The sequence below is a fragment of the Cygnus atratus genome, chromosome 11 (genome assembly GCF_013377495.2).
Source record: "Cygnus atratus isolate AKBS03 ecotype Queensland, Australia chromosome 11, CAtr_DNAZoo_HiC_assembly, whole genome shotgun sequence".
Lineage (NCBI taxonomy): Eukaryota > Metazoa > Chordata > Aves > Anseriformes > Anatidae > Cygnus > Cygnus atratus.
In genome coordinates this window covers 18,331,817-18,349,832 of record NC_066372.1, presented here as the reverse complement: position 1 = coordinate 18,349,832, position 18,016 = coordinate 18,331,817, and the positions used below count along the sequence as shown (strand labels likewise).

At 43.6% G+C, this 18,016-nt stretch overlaps 1 protein-coding gene across 1 annotated transcript in view; it reads left to right on the top strand.

Annotated features, from left to right (window-relative positions):
* The window catches only part of ADAMTS17 (ADAM metallopeptidase with thrombospondin type 1 motif 17), a 173,196-nt gene that overhangs the window by 63,415 nt on the left and 91,765 nt on the right, over positions 1 to 18,016 (top strand). The window contains exon 8 of the mRNA XM_035554855.2: positions 4,954 to 5,059. Within this exon, the coding sequence (XP_035410748.1) occupies positions 4,954 to 5,059 (106 nt within the window). The remainder of the gene's footprint in view (positions 1 to 4,953; positions 5,060 to 18,016) is intronic.

Sequence of the window (18,016 nt, the reverse complement as noted above, 5' to 3'; positions counted from 1 at the left end):
GGATTTCCCTTTGTAGGACGTTGAAGGCTACAGGGGTGTAATTGATGGCAATGTGAGAGCCGCACAAAGAGAAGAGTCGTGGGAGGATGAGAAAAACATCAGCTCAATACCAAACTGGGAATGGTGGGGAATGGGAGGTTTGCTCTGTGCATGTAGATATACACGGGTCTCCATCTGTGCCAAGCAGACTTCAGGACTTCAAGTTTGGCTCTCTTCCCAACAGCAAATACATTGAGAAGAGGGAAGCTAGCCAAGTTTTAATCAAGTAAAAGTTCTGTATCCAGAGGTGGCTGGCAAAAGAAGAGATTAAAGTATTAGCAGTGCAATGAAAACAAGACATTAGAGAGTTGAAAGCTGGAGTACCTGGACAAACCACTTGCTGAGTGAATATTCCACAGTTGTCAGAAGGAAGCCTCGGGTGTTTTGAGTAGGATGAAACGTGAACCCATGCACCAGAACTTGTCTTCTTCCAGCTTTGGCTATTGCTGTGGCAAATATGTAATATCCTAACGTCGAGCTGAGCTGGTAGGATAAATGTAATCATTCCCCTTAGAGATACTGCTAGCAGAGGGCTCATTAGCTGGCAGAAGGGCCAACAGCTGCAAACTGTTTGTGTATGACAACTTTTTGGATAAATCTGAGTTTACACAGTTGCCTGTGCCCTAAGGTTTGCTGTGGAAGTAAAGATAGCTTTGCGTATTCAAACCGAAGCACAGAAGTTACGGACTGTAATTATGCAATTCCTCATGGGAGAAAGGAAAAAACCCTCACACTTAGTAAAAATAGTAATTGGCTTTCCTCTCCTTCTACCACTGATGCTCCTGCTTGACCTTTTTTAATATTAGAAATAGATCTGTGGTCACTGCGGCCAGTTAGTGTATCTGGAAAGATAAGGACTTTGTGTCTCTGAAGAAAGCCCCTGTCTGTATTTGCACGAGCACAATATATATTTAAAAAAAAAAAAAAAAAGGCAGCTCAACTTTCTTCCCATTTTTTTCATTTTCACACACCTGTTTCCCAGACAGAGCCAGAAGCAAAATTACCAAGTGAAGAGAAGTTCCTCTTATGTTATTCCCAGCCTGGTAGAATCACCGCATGCCAAGATTTTCATGAGCATGTCTGAATTCATGAAGTTTCAATTTCAGTTTTGCAAACTTGAAAGGCCTGGATAAAAATTCAATTTTTAGAGGCAAAATCAGTTTCCATTCATCCCAATAAAGAAAAAAAAATCATATTAACGCAGCTACCAAGGCGTTGGACTACTATCCTTGTCACGTAACGGTGTGTTTTTCTCTGCATATCAGTTAAATGCATCACGGTACTGCGTTACAGAACAGTTGCATTGATGTTAATGGTTTGGATGCATTTACTAAGGAACTGTGTTAGGTTTGCAGGTGAATAGTGTATTTGCTATTTTGTATTTGTATTTATAGTAAAATGTATTAGTTTAAATAAAAAGTTCTAGTCTTAGGAAATACTTTGATACAAATTATGTAGTTCAGAAACATTTATGAGGCAAGCATAATGTCATAAAAATCTGTTACAACCAGTTTGCTCCAGAATGACTTTTACTAATAAGCACTCAGTTCCTAAGCTGGACTTTTTGCTGAGTTCAACTTCGGCGAAGTTTTCTGCCATCTGCTTTCCACCATTATAAGTTTCTTAGCCCAGTCCATTTCTGCTTCTATATTGTCTGATCCCTGGGCTCTGCTGCACCAAATGTCTTTAATAATTGTAATAATAAACTAAATTTAAATGTCTAGATTTTGAACGTGGTCACTGCAGATATTATAAAATGGCCACACAGGATTCACATTAAACATAGAAAACAACTAATAACAGGGAGGTGATTAAGAGTCTGTAACTGAGCCACGGTTGCTTCTTTTTCAGCCACTGATGAATGTACAAGCCCTTAATCATTCGTTTTCCACCGTTGAGCAATGAGGCTTTTAGCACAGAGCAGCGTTATTGCCAGTCAGCTTCAGTGGGGATTAGAACCGCTAAACAGAGACTTTAGAAGAATTACTGCTTGAGGCCTTCATGATGTATTTGACATTTTAATTGATGTTTAACCTCTTCTAATATATTGCCAGATCTCTGGACTATTTTCCTACACCACATCTCTGAAACATGGAAATACTGCCCCCTTCCATTTCCAAGTGCCAGCAAACATCGAAACGGTCTCATTTTATTAAGTTTATCAGAAGGAAATTAGCATGAATCACTTCAAGCTAAATTGGCTTGCCTGATTGGCCACTGAGCTGCAGATGCAATACTGTTTTGTTGCCTCTCAGTTATATCCCCTTATGTCAAATACAACTGAGAGATAAATTGGCAGTGGTTAAATTGAAGATAAAGGCAGAATAAGGAGGATTAGGGGTAGGAACAAAACACTTTGTCAGAATCCTGCTCTGGTCATGGCTGTTGGCTGTACCTAAAACTGCTGAAAGGTAACCAAAATATCCCTCTGCATTCATCAGAAGTGTATTTCAGCGGAGCTGGGCCAGTATTACATAGCTGGGTTTGCCTCAGGATCTCCCGGAGAGACTTTGGAGTAGATGGTAATTGTGCCACAGGGTGATAGCACACCGCTGTGGGAAGAGCCTGGGCTGTGTAAACTAATGAGGAGGGCAAACTCAGCAGCCCTCACTACTTCTCCTCTCGCACAGCTAAGGATCGGGATTACCAGCAGGGAGCAGGATTACCAGCAGCTGATGGGCCATCGCTGTCCCTTTGGCGATGCAATGTGCTCCAGTGGTGAGGCAGCCGCGGAGTGGATTAGCAGTTTGGCACCAAGGGTCCTTCTTTCCAAGCACCCCGTTTCTGTACACATTCTGGGAGAGGATTTAAGAACTCAAAAATGCACAAAGGCACAAATCTGAGGGAACAGAGGATTGACTGAGTCACCAAATCATTCCTTTCTGTCTTTAGCTTCTGTGACTCAAATACCGATTTTTTGTTTCCCTTTAACCAAAATCTGGCAGTTGTTCTTAATCTCAGACCCTCTGCTATTGGTTTTACAATACACTAACATTTTCCCAAACTGTTTTTTTCTTTTGCCGGAAGTATTCCCAGAAGTTGCTGCTCCCAAGTTGGTTTGGAAGCAAGAAGCTGTAATTGGTGCGGATATTATTATTTACAAGTTACCATAAGAGTGCATATGAGGAGAGATAAATCGGGAGAAATATCTGCTTCCCTTTCAGAATCAACCAGGAATGTTTTGTGATCTTTAAAAGAAACAGAAGGCATATTCATAGCTCAGGACACCCTGCAGGCACCAACAGTTGAGATTCTGTTCTCTGACCAGTTCATTAGGCTATCATGTGGAGTGAGGTTGCGATCTCTTTCTCAAAGTAACTTGTTACTTCCAGAGCGTTTCCTTGATGTCCTCGTGACTATTATGAGAGCAAAAAGCAAGTCAGTCTAAGAAGAGTGATGAAACTCAGACTTCTATGGTCATCGATTTAAAAAGATTAAATCTTGATTTTATTTTTTGCATCTGGTATGAATCTGGCATTCCGCAGTCAGCACTTTTAAAGTAAGCAAATGTTAGTGTCTGATTTCTATGCTGCCTTCACTCTCTGCTGCTAATGCTGAACTAAAAGGCAATTGCCTACCCCTTCATTCCATCCAGAATTCCCCTTATAATGGATATTCATGTCCATATTGTTGTCAAAGCTCATAAAAACAGAACTGGACTTCTTCCAGACCTAAAGTTTTACACCGTTCACCCCCTGATGAGCACAACTTCGTCAGTTCTGACAGAAAAAAATAAAAGAGATCATGTCTCCACTGCACAGTGGTGGTCTACTCATTAATGGCAGATAGATCTAACGACATCTCTGTGAGAACAGTGTTACAGTGAGGAAATAGATCTCATTTTCTGATAAAGATAAGCAAATAGATCTGCTTTGAAAAAATTGAAAGGCATTTGTGAAAGGTCTTCACACTTCCCCTTTCTCCAGCATGGCAGAAGGGTGAGTGAAGTGGCAGAATGAACTCAGCAGTTAGGTTGCTGTGTGCTGTTGGAAATCTTGTTTTATGTGCACACTTGGTATGTTTGGGTGCCTTTTGACATCTGGCCATTTAGCAGTGGAGGACCTGTATAAGTAGAGGCATCCTTAGGCTCCTTCTCTGTCTTTAATCTTTGTGCATAGCTCCCAGTGCCTTAACCCTGATTTCTAGGTGGCAGATGAAACAAAATTTCTGCAGCAAATTCTCCTGTGCATGGCCTGGGATGCCCTTACAACATGTCCAAAAAGTACAACAGCACTTCTGCAGGGACAGTCCAGGTGTAGGAAGGACATACAAGAACTTTTGCTTTTCCTTAGCAGAAGTTTCATTCTGTAACTTCTGAATTCCTTTCTGACTTCAGTCTACAACTGTTTCTGGTGCCCAGACAGACAGGCCCAGAGAATACTGCACAATCTTCTGTGGGATCAAGTCTTAAAATTCACAAAGTCACAGAAGGCTTCTGCCACCTATGTTGGCCAGGAGTGGTGGTAAGACTCTTGTCTTCTGTAGGTATGAAAATAAGGGGAAATGGAAGAGCTTTTCAGAGAATATCAGCTTTTATTATTTTATTCCTTCTCATCAACATTATTCTGAAAATCCAGGCAACTCCATTTAGGTAGTTGTTAAGGCTACTTTGCTATATCGTCTAATACTGTAGTAGAGGGCATTAGTAGACAAGCTTCGGTGAGCTTTTGAGTCTGTATGGACAGTGAAATATGTTTTCTAGTGAAAAGTGTCTGTGCTTAACTTGATTTTTTTCCTGTCTGCTAAAACCCTGGACTGATTTCTCAATAATATGAAGAAGAAAATACTCAGATGAAAACTACTCCATACTAGGTGCATTTTTTGTCCTTTTGGTTGGGTTACTGTTGTACATTTTGAGTGCATGAGTTGCTTCACCAACTCTGATGGGACGCGTTCTCTGTGTTTCTGTTGCAGGAATTGCTTACCTGGGAGGTGTTTGCAGTGCCAAGAGAAAATGTGTACTTGCTGAAGATAATGGTCTCAATCTGGCATTTACAATTGCACATGAACTTGGGCACAAGTAAGACCTTGTCTTTCCATTTCTTTACTGATGCTGCTGTAGGATACTTCTGTTTAAAGCCATACAAATGAAGTTGCTGGTGCACCATGTTTGTTATGATTTCATAAACCTGTCAAATTTGTGTAAATAACTGTTTCAGCACACACAAAACTTTGTTTGATCCTCCTCTATTTTCCACTGTCCAGTTTGAATTGGAATAGCATGAAAAGGCCTCATTCCCGTAAATGGTTGGTGTTAATAGCTAGAGACAAATTCTGCAAGTTATGCTTTAGAATAGGCCCAGGAAAACAACATCAACTTAAAAATCTTTGAACTTGCCAAATCTTCTCTAAAGTTCAGGTGTCTCTGTCAAGGGTTTTAATAGTTCAGTACTTTGGTAATAGCTTTACACCTGCGAGTGAAATAACTTACAGTGACAGAACTGCATTTTGGGAATCAAACATCAGCATTTTGGGAATGCCTTTAAACATCATCACTTGATCAACAGAAAGATATTGTATGACTTGAGTTGTCAGCTCAACCACAGCTGACCAGCACACTTTGACTGGAAAAAAATAGCAAAGGATGTGATAATTCATAGTCAGACTGAAATTTACAGAATGAGCTTACCAGGTACTTTCTGCAGGTGACTTTGAAGACTGTTAAGCTGCCTGTAAATCTTCCATGGGCAGAATAAAACAGAATCAACTGGAAGAGTCATTTGCTGCATAATCTTAGTGCAGTTAATGAGTTAACCCAAAGGTCAGCATCCATTTTCACTGCTTTCCAGGCTAAGTGTAATGTGCACTTACTCATAATACTTATGAGGTTTTTTCCCTTTCCATTGACATCACTCTGATTGCACCGTGTCTCAGTTAGGCTGTGTAATGTATAGAATTAGACCAGGAACAAGATTATACAGGGGCAAGGGCTGTGCCTATGGGATTTTCAAGTGCTCCTTCTTTTAGCCTCTCTGGATGGTAGGTGGGAAATCCCACCATTGTTTCTTTAGTAAGAAGCTGCGCAGAAATTTTGTCTGCACCCTTCTGGACTCCTACGGTTTGTGTGTCTATTGTATCCTTCTTCCCTACAGTAACAAATATTTGACAGCTAAGTCAGAGCCAATGTATCGTGTTCAGATTCTGGCCACTCTCATTGCATGACAAATAATTATTTTATAGCGATGTATTTCAGAGTTGCTTGGAGGATATTTAGGTTACTACCAGAAATGACAAGATGAAAATGAATCTCCTGTTCACCCTCCAGTGACACCAACGGCAGCTGAGCCAAACCGAGGGTGGTTTCAGCAGAAATGAAGGACATTTGGTTTTGGTTTTATTTAAACTGCATGCCAAGATGTTAAACTGAGCCTAAGCTTAATAACAAATTAACCTGTGGGTAATGTTAAGGGAAATTCAGCACTCATCTTTGGATGGGCCAAGAGCAGGAGGGAAAAATACTTGGGCTGCAGAAAATCCAGCTGTGTGAAAGAGTGAGACTGGTCTGCCGTGGCGTTTGCCAAGTTTCCCAGCAGAGCTGTCAAGCTTCCTTCTAATAATGCCTTGCAAAAAATCCACAACACAAATCGGGGATGTAATGCTTTCGGATGCAGCTCTCCATCTGTGCAGAAAAGAGCAAATCATTTTCTTCCCGAAGTGCAGTTTCGGTGGTAAGAGCACAGTGTCCGTTCCCTGCTGGTTTTCTTTCTTTGCCTCCATCTTGGAAAGCTATTCTCAAGGGATGTCTAAAGAGGCTGGCAGAAGATGGCTTGGGCTGGACATTGAGTGCACCACTGTGCAGGGAAGCTTTGGCTTCGGGAGAGTCCTGGATCCTGTTGTGGGGGGAGATGGAGAGCTTAAATAAAGATCGCAGGTGGAGAGGGACAGGTGGCAAAGGAGATTGTGTTTTGTAACAGAACTGCCTTATGAACCGCTTCCCTCAGAGAAAAGAGGCTGGAACAGGCTCAGGCAAGAGAGGTTAGGAAGGTTGCTTGGGTATGGAGGGACTTGGAGGGTCTCTAAGAGCCAATCTAGAGACCTGGGGTCTCTAGGTCAGGGGAGCGTATCTCTGAGAAGGCACCTGAGCCAAGAAGGCACCAGCTGAGTTAGGTTAGAGAAGCTGCTGTCAGGATTCTGCTACCACCTCTTCCAGGTTAGCCTATTCCACGCTGCGTTGCACTTCTTTCACGATCTGGAGTGAGCCCTCTAGCCCTTCTGCCCACTCTTCCCTCACTTATGTGCATGCTTAATCAAACCCCAGTGTGCAGAAGAAAGAGGGGAAAAAACACCATCTTCTTGTCACCACTCTCCCTGAGCATCAAAATCATCCCTGTATAGTGTCACCCACCAGTGGCCTAGTTATAGTTAGTTCCGTCTGGTCAGTTTATTGATGCTTACCTGGCCTTGAAGTCAGCAGGAATCTTCCCACTGACCTTATCAGGAGAATAAGGAGAGGCCTGACACCTGTTTTTGAACCACAACAGGATGCTGTGAGCAGACCTGTTGCTGCATGTCTTGTGCACATAGAAAGGCTGCGTGCAGGCTTCCCCTACAGACTGGTAGAAGTTTTTAAAATGACTGTGAGTTGTGCAGAGACAAAGACAAAGAAGCTGAGAAGAGCCTCAGGTTTAAAAAGGAAAGCCAAGGAAAACTAAGGGCAATTTTCTTAAACTTTATTAAAAAAAAAAAATCCAACCCAAACTTACACCCATATGGGCAAAAATATAAATTTTGGAGAACCATAATGGTGAGCTTTATTGAGGGCTGATTTCTGTAGTGTTGAAAAGCTGAGATTTATTGCTTCTTGCCCTAAGACTAACAAATGTCCTTGGAGATCACAAGCTCAATTTGGTGTTCACAGATTGTTTCTGATGTAGACTTTGGAAAAAGTGAATAGATTACTAATTGATGTGTCAAGTTCCTAATTTGCAGCTAATGTCACTTGGACTCTCTGCAAAAACACTGTTACGGACAGCTGCACTGAAAACATGGAGACATCATTAAATAGGTCCACTAGGATGATGCTTATAGATCCTATAAAAATTCATCTGCAGGTTTACCTTATAGGGTGGTTGTTGCTTGATTGTGAGGTGAGCGGTGTAACTTCTGTCTGTTGTATTTACATCCGTAAATCTGAAGAGAGAGTTTTGGTCTGTGGACACAAATGGAGCATCCATTGGAATTCAGATGCAATTTTTCCTAAAAATTTGCTGCTACAAGAAAGAAACAGGGTAGAGACCACTGTATGTATGTTTAGGCTACAAATCTTAAACTTTTAACCATATAAAACAGGATCCTCAGCAGGCATTGCTCCTTGTTCAGCGTGATCAGTAGTGGATGTCTTTTAAAGTAACACACTTTACTGTAACCACAGTTAATTGGTTTTTATCCAGAGGCTGCTGGGTGGAGTACTGTGTTCTGACCTACCCAGAAGACACGGTGATCACTGTGGTCCCTGAAGTCTTAAAACCCCTAAGTCCAAGGTTTTCAAATTATAAACCGTTAAATCTGTTGAAAACATTCTTACTCTCGTCTTTCCTCAGACTAGTAGGATAAGAGTTTAAAAATGCCCTACTGTTGTCAACGGGATCCTGAATAGTGCTTCTGTCCTCCCTCACGAACTGCACCAGTGTGATCTTGATCTGAGATTCATACCCCAAAGACCACCCTGAACAACTGTGACTTTTAGAAAAACGGTGCCATTTCCCCCTCTCCTCCGTCTCTTTTTGCCTACAGCGCTGCCATTGTTACCATTTTCAAGACATTCTGTAAAGAAAAAGGCAAATGATTTTTTTTTCAACAAAAGCTGGGATTCATCGTTGTATCCGTTACCCCTAAATGAAGCGGGTGGGCTGTAGTCAGTGGTTTTTCAGGACAACAATGCCAGCTTTGTTGGCATTCCTGTTTCTTTCAACAGCCTCAGCTTTCCTCTTGTGGGCTGGGGGGAGGCTTGGGTGGCAAGGGAAGATTCCCATTCATGAGCTAGCGGAACCTGGCACTGCCTATATGGTGAGAGAACAGCCTGAGGTGGTGTGGCTGGAAGCCACGCTGTGTCAGATGCCCTTAAGAAAGTGGATCAAAATCAACTAACAATAAGGAAGATGCAGTCCGATGCCAGCAGTCTAAAACTGCATGGCCTCAAACTTGAAGCTGAAACAGATGAGGACAAAAATGAGTCCAAAGGTAAAAAGCCTATAATGCACAAACCAAAGAGCTCTGGATTTGGAATCAGCTAAGAGAAGTGTTTAGGACCAGCAGGTTTCTGTCCAGTATGATTATTTGCTTTACATCTAAGTATTGATAGACATAGCTCGGTTACAATGACTTCAGGGTACATCATTATTTGCTGCGTAATTAAATACGACCTTTGTGGTGCATCTTGAGCAACGATGGCATTGCAGGTAAAGGAAAAGTGGTCTCTGGGTGTTCCCTTTTTGGCCTGATATTTATGCCAAAAGACTTGTGAAAAATCGTGCTGCTCTGGTCTGTCATGTGCAGCACCCAGCAGAGAGGTTCCGTCCTGGAAATAGTTCTAAGGCAGGATGTGAAAGTCTTGCAGGCTGAAGGAGGAAGCATCTTGAGCAGGTACAAAATTCATACAGAAAAAAGTCCGATGACTACTTGCACTGGCAAATCCGGGTCAGTGCGGTGCAGGTGTATGAGCATGCTTCGTAAGAACCAGACAGGAAGTTAACATCCTCCTTCCCCTCCAGTGTGTACAAATGTGTTTGAGAATTGCAAAGTTCCATAGGGAAGCTGAGGACCACCGGAGTAAATCAGACACAGATCTCCAGAGTCAGGTAACGCTGCAGAGTGCGCTGATACAAAACCATTTCTGTTCCTGCTCTGTGATTCCAGACAGCACAGTGCCAGTGGCAACGGAGCCAGCCAAATCACGGTAACAGTGCAGGGGAAGAGTTCTGGAAATGACATAAAAATGGAGGGACCTTTGCTACAAATCCTTACTTTATCCTGGGATTATAACATTTAGCTGCAGCTTGTTGGAGCTAGGAAACTGTTTTTAAAAGAAAGAACTCCCAGCCCTCTCTTTTTTAGAGCAGCTCACTGTATTCTAGCCTTGAACGCGTGACTGTACTGTTGTAGACAGCCTATTTTTTCGTGAAAGCTCCCATCTGGACTTCTTTTTCTCACTCTTTTGACCATCTGCATTGTCATGATGGCAAATGCAAGAATTTCTTAAGAGCATCTGTAAACAGCTGGTTTTTAGAAGCCTGAGCAAAGCAACCAGTAAGGTCCTGGGGTGTTACGGTGCTGACAGAGAGATCAGGCAGAGAAGAGAATGCAGACCTTGCAGGTGCTGTTTGAAGGGTGCTGGGGGCATGAGTTAGTCTCACATTTATCGGGCAGGTCCTTCCTGATCTGAATTTCTGTGGAATATTTTTCTTTAATTGGTATTGCAAAAGTATACTGATTAATGACCAGGAAGCAGTCTGTCCCCATATTACTACTTACCTCCCAACAGGAATTAAAACTAACATCACTGAAGTTGCAGAATAAAATCTGGAAGCACGAAAATCTCGGTGTCAGGGTTATCTGGATAACTTCAGTTCTACCTCTAGTCTGTGCTGTGAATGAGGCAGAACTTCAATGCACAAGGTAGTGTTTCAGTGCTGCCAACAGGCTTCTTACTCCAATTCACCAGTGTTTTACCAGAGAGACCTTGCAAAGAGGTGCCCATCCGTGGGCCTGGAGGTTCCTATCTGCTTACGCGATGGCTCAGAGGTGCAGCCTGTGGCTGTCTGACGGGACATGTGTCTTCTGACTGTGTATACCTCTCTGACAGCACTGCTGGTGGTTTGGATGTAGATTCTGTCTCGTGGGGAGCTGTGGTGCAATTCCCTCTGCGCCTTTGTAAAAGCTTGTGTGGCTGCTTTGGCCACGCTGCAGATGACAATGTGTTGGAACTCACATGGCTGCGTTTGGAGGGACTGAAAATCAAGGTCAGTTGGATCCCAGGGGTCCTCCTCTGTTGGAGGCTGAGATGATCCCATGCAAGCTTTACTCCGGCAAGCTCAGGTGCTAATAACCATGTTGCTGCACCAAGACAGCCTGAGTCGCTGAGAAGTTTGTTTCAGGCGTACCCCAGCTAAATTCTGCTAGTGCCAGCGCTCCCCGTTTTAAATCTCACAGGAGAATGTCGCTGTTCCAGCACGCTGCAGTCCCAGGATTCCTGGGAGTGACTGACTGCCGTGTAGACATACCCTGGGGCTGGCCAGAAATGCTGGCAGCAGTCCGTACCCACCCTGGAGTTGCTAATTTTATTTTCTGCCATTTGTGTTGTAAATCTGTTGTGGAATGTCTTGCTCTGTTCCCAGGCTCCCTTGTTCCCCTCCTCCCAGGTTTTCATTCTTCTTCCACAGATAATTGCAAGCACATTTTCACAGTTAAGTTACCCCTCTCTGTACAGCTCCAAGCAGACATAATGAAATACTGTCTATTTCATCATGTATCTTTGTACATCAGAACCACTATGATCAGGTCAAAACAATTATTTAATAACGTACTCTGGTTTTGAGAGAGGGCTATGTACAGCCTAAAATTTCAGGAGATGCTTCTTCCGCTTCGGTAACACACTGAGAGGTCTGGTTTAGACAAAAAAAAATATTGTGAACCTAAGTAGCTTAATATTTGTAGCTTCATGATAGGAAGCAGAGATCAAAGATAGATATAGATCTAAACATAAATAAAAACAGCGGAAGCTTCTGCAAGCATGGATGGTTTGACTTGATATGTTGAGGAAGAGGTAGTGGTGGGGCATCCCTAAAGAGAACATGTGTTTGCCCGGTATAAATTAACTTTCTCAGGTCTCTTGTGTTATATTGAATTCCAGAAGTAGAATATTGCTGTTGTATTAAACTTGGCTGGGCAAGTAGTTTCAGTAAGGACAGATCCATGCATGGATATTCATGCACCATCAGTTTTAGTGTGAGATTAAAGACGTGAAGCCGTTTGGTAGAAACTGAAAAGAAGTTGGAGAAGGTAGAAATTCTGGGGAAATCAAATGGAGAAAAAGACGGCTGTGAAGGAGAAATTGAGAAGTTTGAATGGTGTCATATGCCATATGGATAATGTGATTGGTTCTACTTCAATTGTGTGTAAAACTGCAAGATATTTACAGGTACAGTTACTAAACCTGCTCATACTAGTGTAGTGGTGGGGTCCCTCCCCTCTGTCGTGTATCTTTTGCCACCCATGTTATCTTCCAAGCCTGGTAGTTTACTTACAGTATTGGGGTGTAACCACGTTGGAACTGGGCATGGGAATGTCTGCCTCCCGTTGCTCTGTGGACTCCTGTGGCCAGCATTTGTGGGATTCTGGGCAAGGGTTTCTATGGTTTTACTCAGCGCTTTGCGAAAGATGCCTGTGCAATCCTGAGTGAAGCAACGTTCTGTCGCAGACCCACTAATTCCTTTGGTTTCGAGCATCTCGTACAGCTTTGCTTAACATAAGAAAAGTGCACCAAACAGGCAACCAACAGTTACTTAGAAAACTCCCAGACAGCACAATTCTGTTTAATCAACTTAATCAAAGCTTTGTGGCTTTGCCAGCTATCTTTCTTTTTGAAGGCTTATTCTGCTGAGTAGGCCAAGGCCGTGTTTAATAGCTGGGCTGTAATGATTTGGCAAATCTTTCATATGTTTCCTGCTACTGGGCTTCTGGTTTCATACTTCATTGGCTTTGCTGGCAACAGCCTCGTGGACCCAGTGACCCAAAGCACAGGAACAGGACAAGCCCCCATTGTGTGACCTCTACAGTACACCCCAACACACGGATTATTAGGTTTGCAAGTGCAACTTAGCAAATAATCATTTGTTTTTATACAAGGGCAGCAATCTAGCTGAAGTATTTACTTTTCCACTAGCATTTGGGTTCCAATAGCTTGATAACCCAGGCTGTCTGCCTGGCCTGCTGAGTTCAACAGGTTCCAGGTGAAAATGACTGCAGAGCTGGGGAAAGCGATAAATCCCAGACTGTCATGGGGAAAGCCTTCTGTGGTAACTCAGCAGCAGCAGCAATGCCAGTAGAAATGACGTTGCCTCTAAAAATGGGGTTCTCTTTGCCATTATGTCAGAGCAAGGCAGCACTGTAGTGGAACGAGGTTGGCTGCCTCTTGGCCAACAGTTGTGTTGGGGAATAAAATTCAGCAAGAGGAAGTTACTAGACAAACAAAATAAACAGGACGACTTTGTTCTCAATGTTCTCAGCTCACATCTAATCATTTTCCATCCTCTCCATACATCCTCTCTGTATAAATTTTTACATCTTACTACCTTATTTTGCTGTTGTTGACAGCCTTTCAGTACTAATCCAGTTATGGTACTGAGGCTTCTCTCCAAATAAAAAAAAAAACTTGTTTAGAAAACAATCATCATATTTTCCTTTTATACCCTAAGTGCTACAGTACACACCTGGAAAAAATTGATGGTGTTTGTAATCTTACCGAGTTTGCAAAATGCATTATTGCATGCATCACTTCTGAATGTGATGGGCAGACTCCCATGAGGAAGAACCCATTTGCTGTCTCCAGAAAGCTGTCATCAATTAAATGGTGTGCACGCTACACATCTTATCAGCTGAAGACCTTCTAAAGAGATATCTTCCTATGAAGATAACAGACTTTTTTGTTTCTCTGAAATTTGTCTTCGCATTAACACGTTCAAACCAAGGTCGTTCAAAGCAATACTGTCTCTTCTCAAGTTACTTTTTACTTTTTTTCTTGTGGCATTCTTCGACAATATGAGAGCAACCTTGGCTGCCTTCACCTTGAGGTTTGTAGGCAACCAGGCATCCCCGCTCTCCAAAGGTTTCCATTTCAGTATTGCTCTGGACGTAGCACTTCCAAAGTGCTCTTATTACCAAGCCATGACTTGCAGTGCTCCTGTCTGATATCAGGTCTCTCCCTGCTGATCACATGAGTGAGAGAGACTTAAGTAACAGCATAGTGAACATCTATGGTCATTTCTCAATAACCAAGGCCAGATGATTTGGCGATGATAATTTTTTTTTCCCAGCTGCACCATCATGAAACATCCCAAGAGCTTAGAGAGCGAGAAGGCTACTACTGGAACTGCCATATCCTTACAGCACGTCTTCAGCTGAAGGGGCCTGGCTGCTGCAGGCTGATCCATTATAGGAGAGATTGTTTTTTGCAGTCTTAGAAGTAAAACAATGCACCCAGGTTTGTTACTGTCTGCTCGTGCACCTGTCATGTTGGTGAATCAGTGAAGAAGGTCACACGGGGTGGATTTTTGCAGTCTGCAACCCCACAAAGATTATCAACCTAGACCAAAAAGGAAGAATAAACAAAAGAGGCTGAGAAACATTTCTTTCTGTGAACAGGACTTCTGCTGATCTGGGAACCATAAAGCATGTATACAGTGGCTTCTCTGGGGACTTCAGAAGACTGGATGCTGGTAGAATTGCATACATTACAGTTACATCTGTGCCTCTGTCTTTTGATGTTGGCCATCTCTTCACTCCCACCTCCCACCTCTGAGTGCAGAATTGATCTCCACGTGTGGGAAGGCAGCCAGCATTCAGCATTCCCGACTCCTCCAGCGCGTTCCTCAGGCTGCCTCATCTTCCCCAGCGCGCGGCAGTGGGTGGCTTCCTGGTGGGGTAGCGTGTGGGACATCTGTGCTTGCTTGTGTTGCACAGATTTGGCAAATATGCTCTCTGTCTCTCCCTTCCCTGCAGAGATTCTTTTAATATCTTCTCATGTTGCATCTCTTTGTTCAGGTTTTATCCTCGGTAATTAATGTGATTGACTAGAGGCTTTCGCTGGTTTTGCAGAAGTTTTAGCAAAGCACATTCAGGTGTTCGCATGCAAGAGCTTCCCCTTAGGTTGGCAACACCTCGAGTGACAGACCTGTCAGCCGTTCTTACTGAGCCTTTGTCTTTGTTCCCTAGTGGGTGGGCTCTCCCACCCAGCTATCCCAGGGTTTTTGTCTTTTTTTCAACCCTGTAATTTATATTTGCTTTTCATCTTCTAAGGAAATGCATGTCACATTTTCTGGGGTCTTGTTCTCACCCACTTTCTGGCAGTGCTGAAAGCAAGCAGCTTGTTTTCCATCAGCATGTTACTCCTGCGATGCACCAGGGTGCTTTCTGCTTACAAGGAGCTGCAGATGGGGCACAGCAGCTTCTGCTCACCAGAAAAGAAAAGTAGCAGAGTCTTCCTCTGCCCACTGCTGTGCTCTGTTTCATTCACTGTGCTCCTTGTGCAACACCTCCCTGCTTTTTGAAACCAACCTAAAGCAAGTGAGAGAGCATTTTTCACATCCAGGAGGTGGATTGAAGTGGATTAAATTTTGTGGAGGTCAAGGGAACAGCTCAATGCATACATTTTCATGGGGACGTTACCCTTTGACCTTCAGATAACTTTATTCCTGATTTAGGAATAACGAGTAGCCAGTGTCTCTTCACTGGTAGCTGGAGAGAAGTTTCATTGCTCTTTTCAGTCAGGAGTCACTTGTGACTTGGGCACGTGACATTATTGCTGGAGAAGAGATCATAAGATGACTCATCTTGTTCTTCATGGCCCTGGTGTCACTTCCATCAGACCAGCTAAGAGGACTGCCGCTGTGTCAGCGGGGTGTGGCCAGCTCTGTTACAGGTGTCTGGGACCACGTGGGCACCAAACTTTCAGACGAAACGCTTGGGTGAGTGAAATGCTGCAGTGCCTGTGCCTGCCATCTTAGTCTCTAGTGTGTGCTGTATGTCCCTTGCCACACAAGCTTATGCTTGCTGCCTTCCAGATTCCATGGCAAAAGAAATAATTCTTTTTAAATGAAAACCATATAATAAAAGGCTGGGTCTGTCATGCAGCTGAATAAACCACAGCTTTCCACACTGCAGTTCACCAAAGGCGTTGGAGTGTTCTCACTCGCTGTTGTTGACTTCTTGGCTGCTTGATGAGTAGATAACCATATAAAATGTCTGGTTACTTCATTATTAGAGTGACATAAACTTGGTTGTGAACACAAGAGTCCATTAGTCATGGCTCCCTTTAAATGTTGTCTCTCCTGATAAATGAAACAAAAGCTCAGCACCCACCCTGAACACTCGTGTATGTACACAATGATCATCTTCAATTATTACAAATGCTTTAAGTAGGGTCATCTTCCCCTCTTCATCCCAGCTCCCCCAAGTACCTCCTGACAGCCTCTGAAATAGTCAAATTATATTTAGAAGGCTGTGTTCACATGTTCGAGAAGCACAAGGTGAAAAAGCCTGTTTTCCATTAAGCCACTAGACCCAGTGACGGTTGTTTTTGTAAGAAGGTTATGCAAGCTATTTCACTCCTCCTTCCTAGCTCAGCTCACCCCAGCGTGTTTCCCTAGCATTTGTTAGTTTGCCCTCTGTCCAAGCCTCGCTTGGACTCCCTTCTGACCCCTCTGGCTGTCTCTGCCTCTCTTTGGTTACTTATAGACGCATCACCTTCCTAGGTCACTCTGCATTTAAACTTACTGTCCTCATTTTGCACTGCAGCTCCTATTATAATTCCAGCTGTAATGAGCAACCCCATTTCACTTCTGACTTTGTTATGCCTTTATTCTCAACTGGTTGGAAGCCTCGTAACTCGTAAGATATCAGCGTTTTGTATTGAAATGTTAAACATGTTGAACCAGTTCAGAAGTAGGCATCTTTCCAGTGACACAGCTTCAATTTCAAACGTTAATAAAAAATTCCTAACATTGAACTCGATTTGGGACTGGACGACTCACAGGCTTGATAATGTGATATACCATCTCCCACTTCTAAGTTGCTGGTGCAGATCCAGCCCAAGTCAGTAGCTGCTGAGAACTGTTGACGTACGTTCTCTGCTTAGTGACCTGTGCTGGTCGGAGCTTCATGGCCCCGCATGATGTTCTCAGCTACAGCCACGCACGGTGCGTAACCTGCCAGAGCAGCATCTTCCTTGGCTGCTGAGATTGGGTGGACTATGGAGACGGGACTCCCTTCTCAACCGTTCATGGAGACCCGATAGGAAGTGGGAAGGGGAAGGAATTTGTCCTTCAGATATACCCTTCATATGGAGGAACATGGCATTTGTGCCCACAGCATGTCTAAACAGCAGGCCTTCCATAGGGTGCTGTCATCCTGCCCACACTGAAATGCCGGAGGAGAGAAGTTACAGCTCCCCTTTCCCGTTTCCTCTCACACTAAATGAGGATGTTGTCCAGCCTGCCCTCCCTCTGCGTTTATATTGTTACGGTGGGGTTCAGACAGAAATTTGTGCTTCGTCCTGGCTCAGTGGTTAATGCCACATTCCCTCTGGGTGAATCGTGGCAAGCTGAGTCACAGGGAATGATTTTCCTGAATGCTCTTTTGAAAAGGTCACTAGTGACCTGCCCTGCTGCAGTGTGCAACTTGGGGTGCTGCACGTAGCTCGTAGAGAGCGCCGATGCTTTGCAGAAACGGAGCCCTTCTAGAGAACATCTGCAGGCCAAGAGTCTCCTGTTATAAACACAGGTAGGGAAAACATGCTTTCCAGCAAAGGTCTGCCAAGAATGCAAAAACCTTTGTGGCCTCACTGAGCTTTTTGCTAGGAGTGAGAGATCACTGCCTTCTCCTGGCTCACTCTGTGTTTGGGACGTTGTTGTAGCAGGCCCTTGGCTCAATTCTTCGACTCCGTGTTGGTCTGCAGGGCAAGTGGCCCCAAGGAGCCCTTTCTTTTGAATGATTTGCCGACCTTCACTGTTGCAGCAGTTTGTGAGTTGGTCCTTCAGGTATAGAAAGACTCTCCCTTGGATTTCTCCCTCTGCAGGGAAGGACAGACCACTGTCCTCAAGTCCTTGTTGGTAGCAGGACATACATAGTCTTTCGCTGTCCTTTGGAGAAACGAGGACTTTAACATTAGTGCCAGTTGCATAGGGAGCAATTGTGTCACGCAGAAGTTTAATGAGCAGCTAGGGTGACAGCCAGGTCACCTTGGGAAGCTTTGCTTGTCCTGATT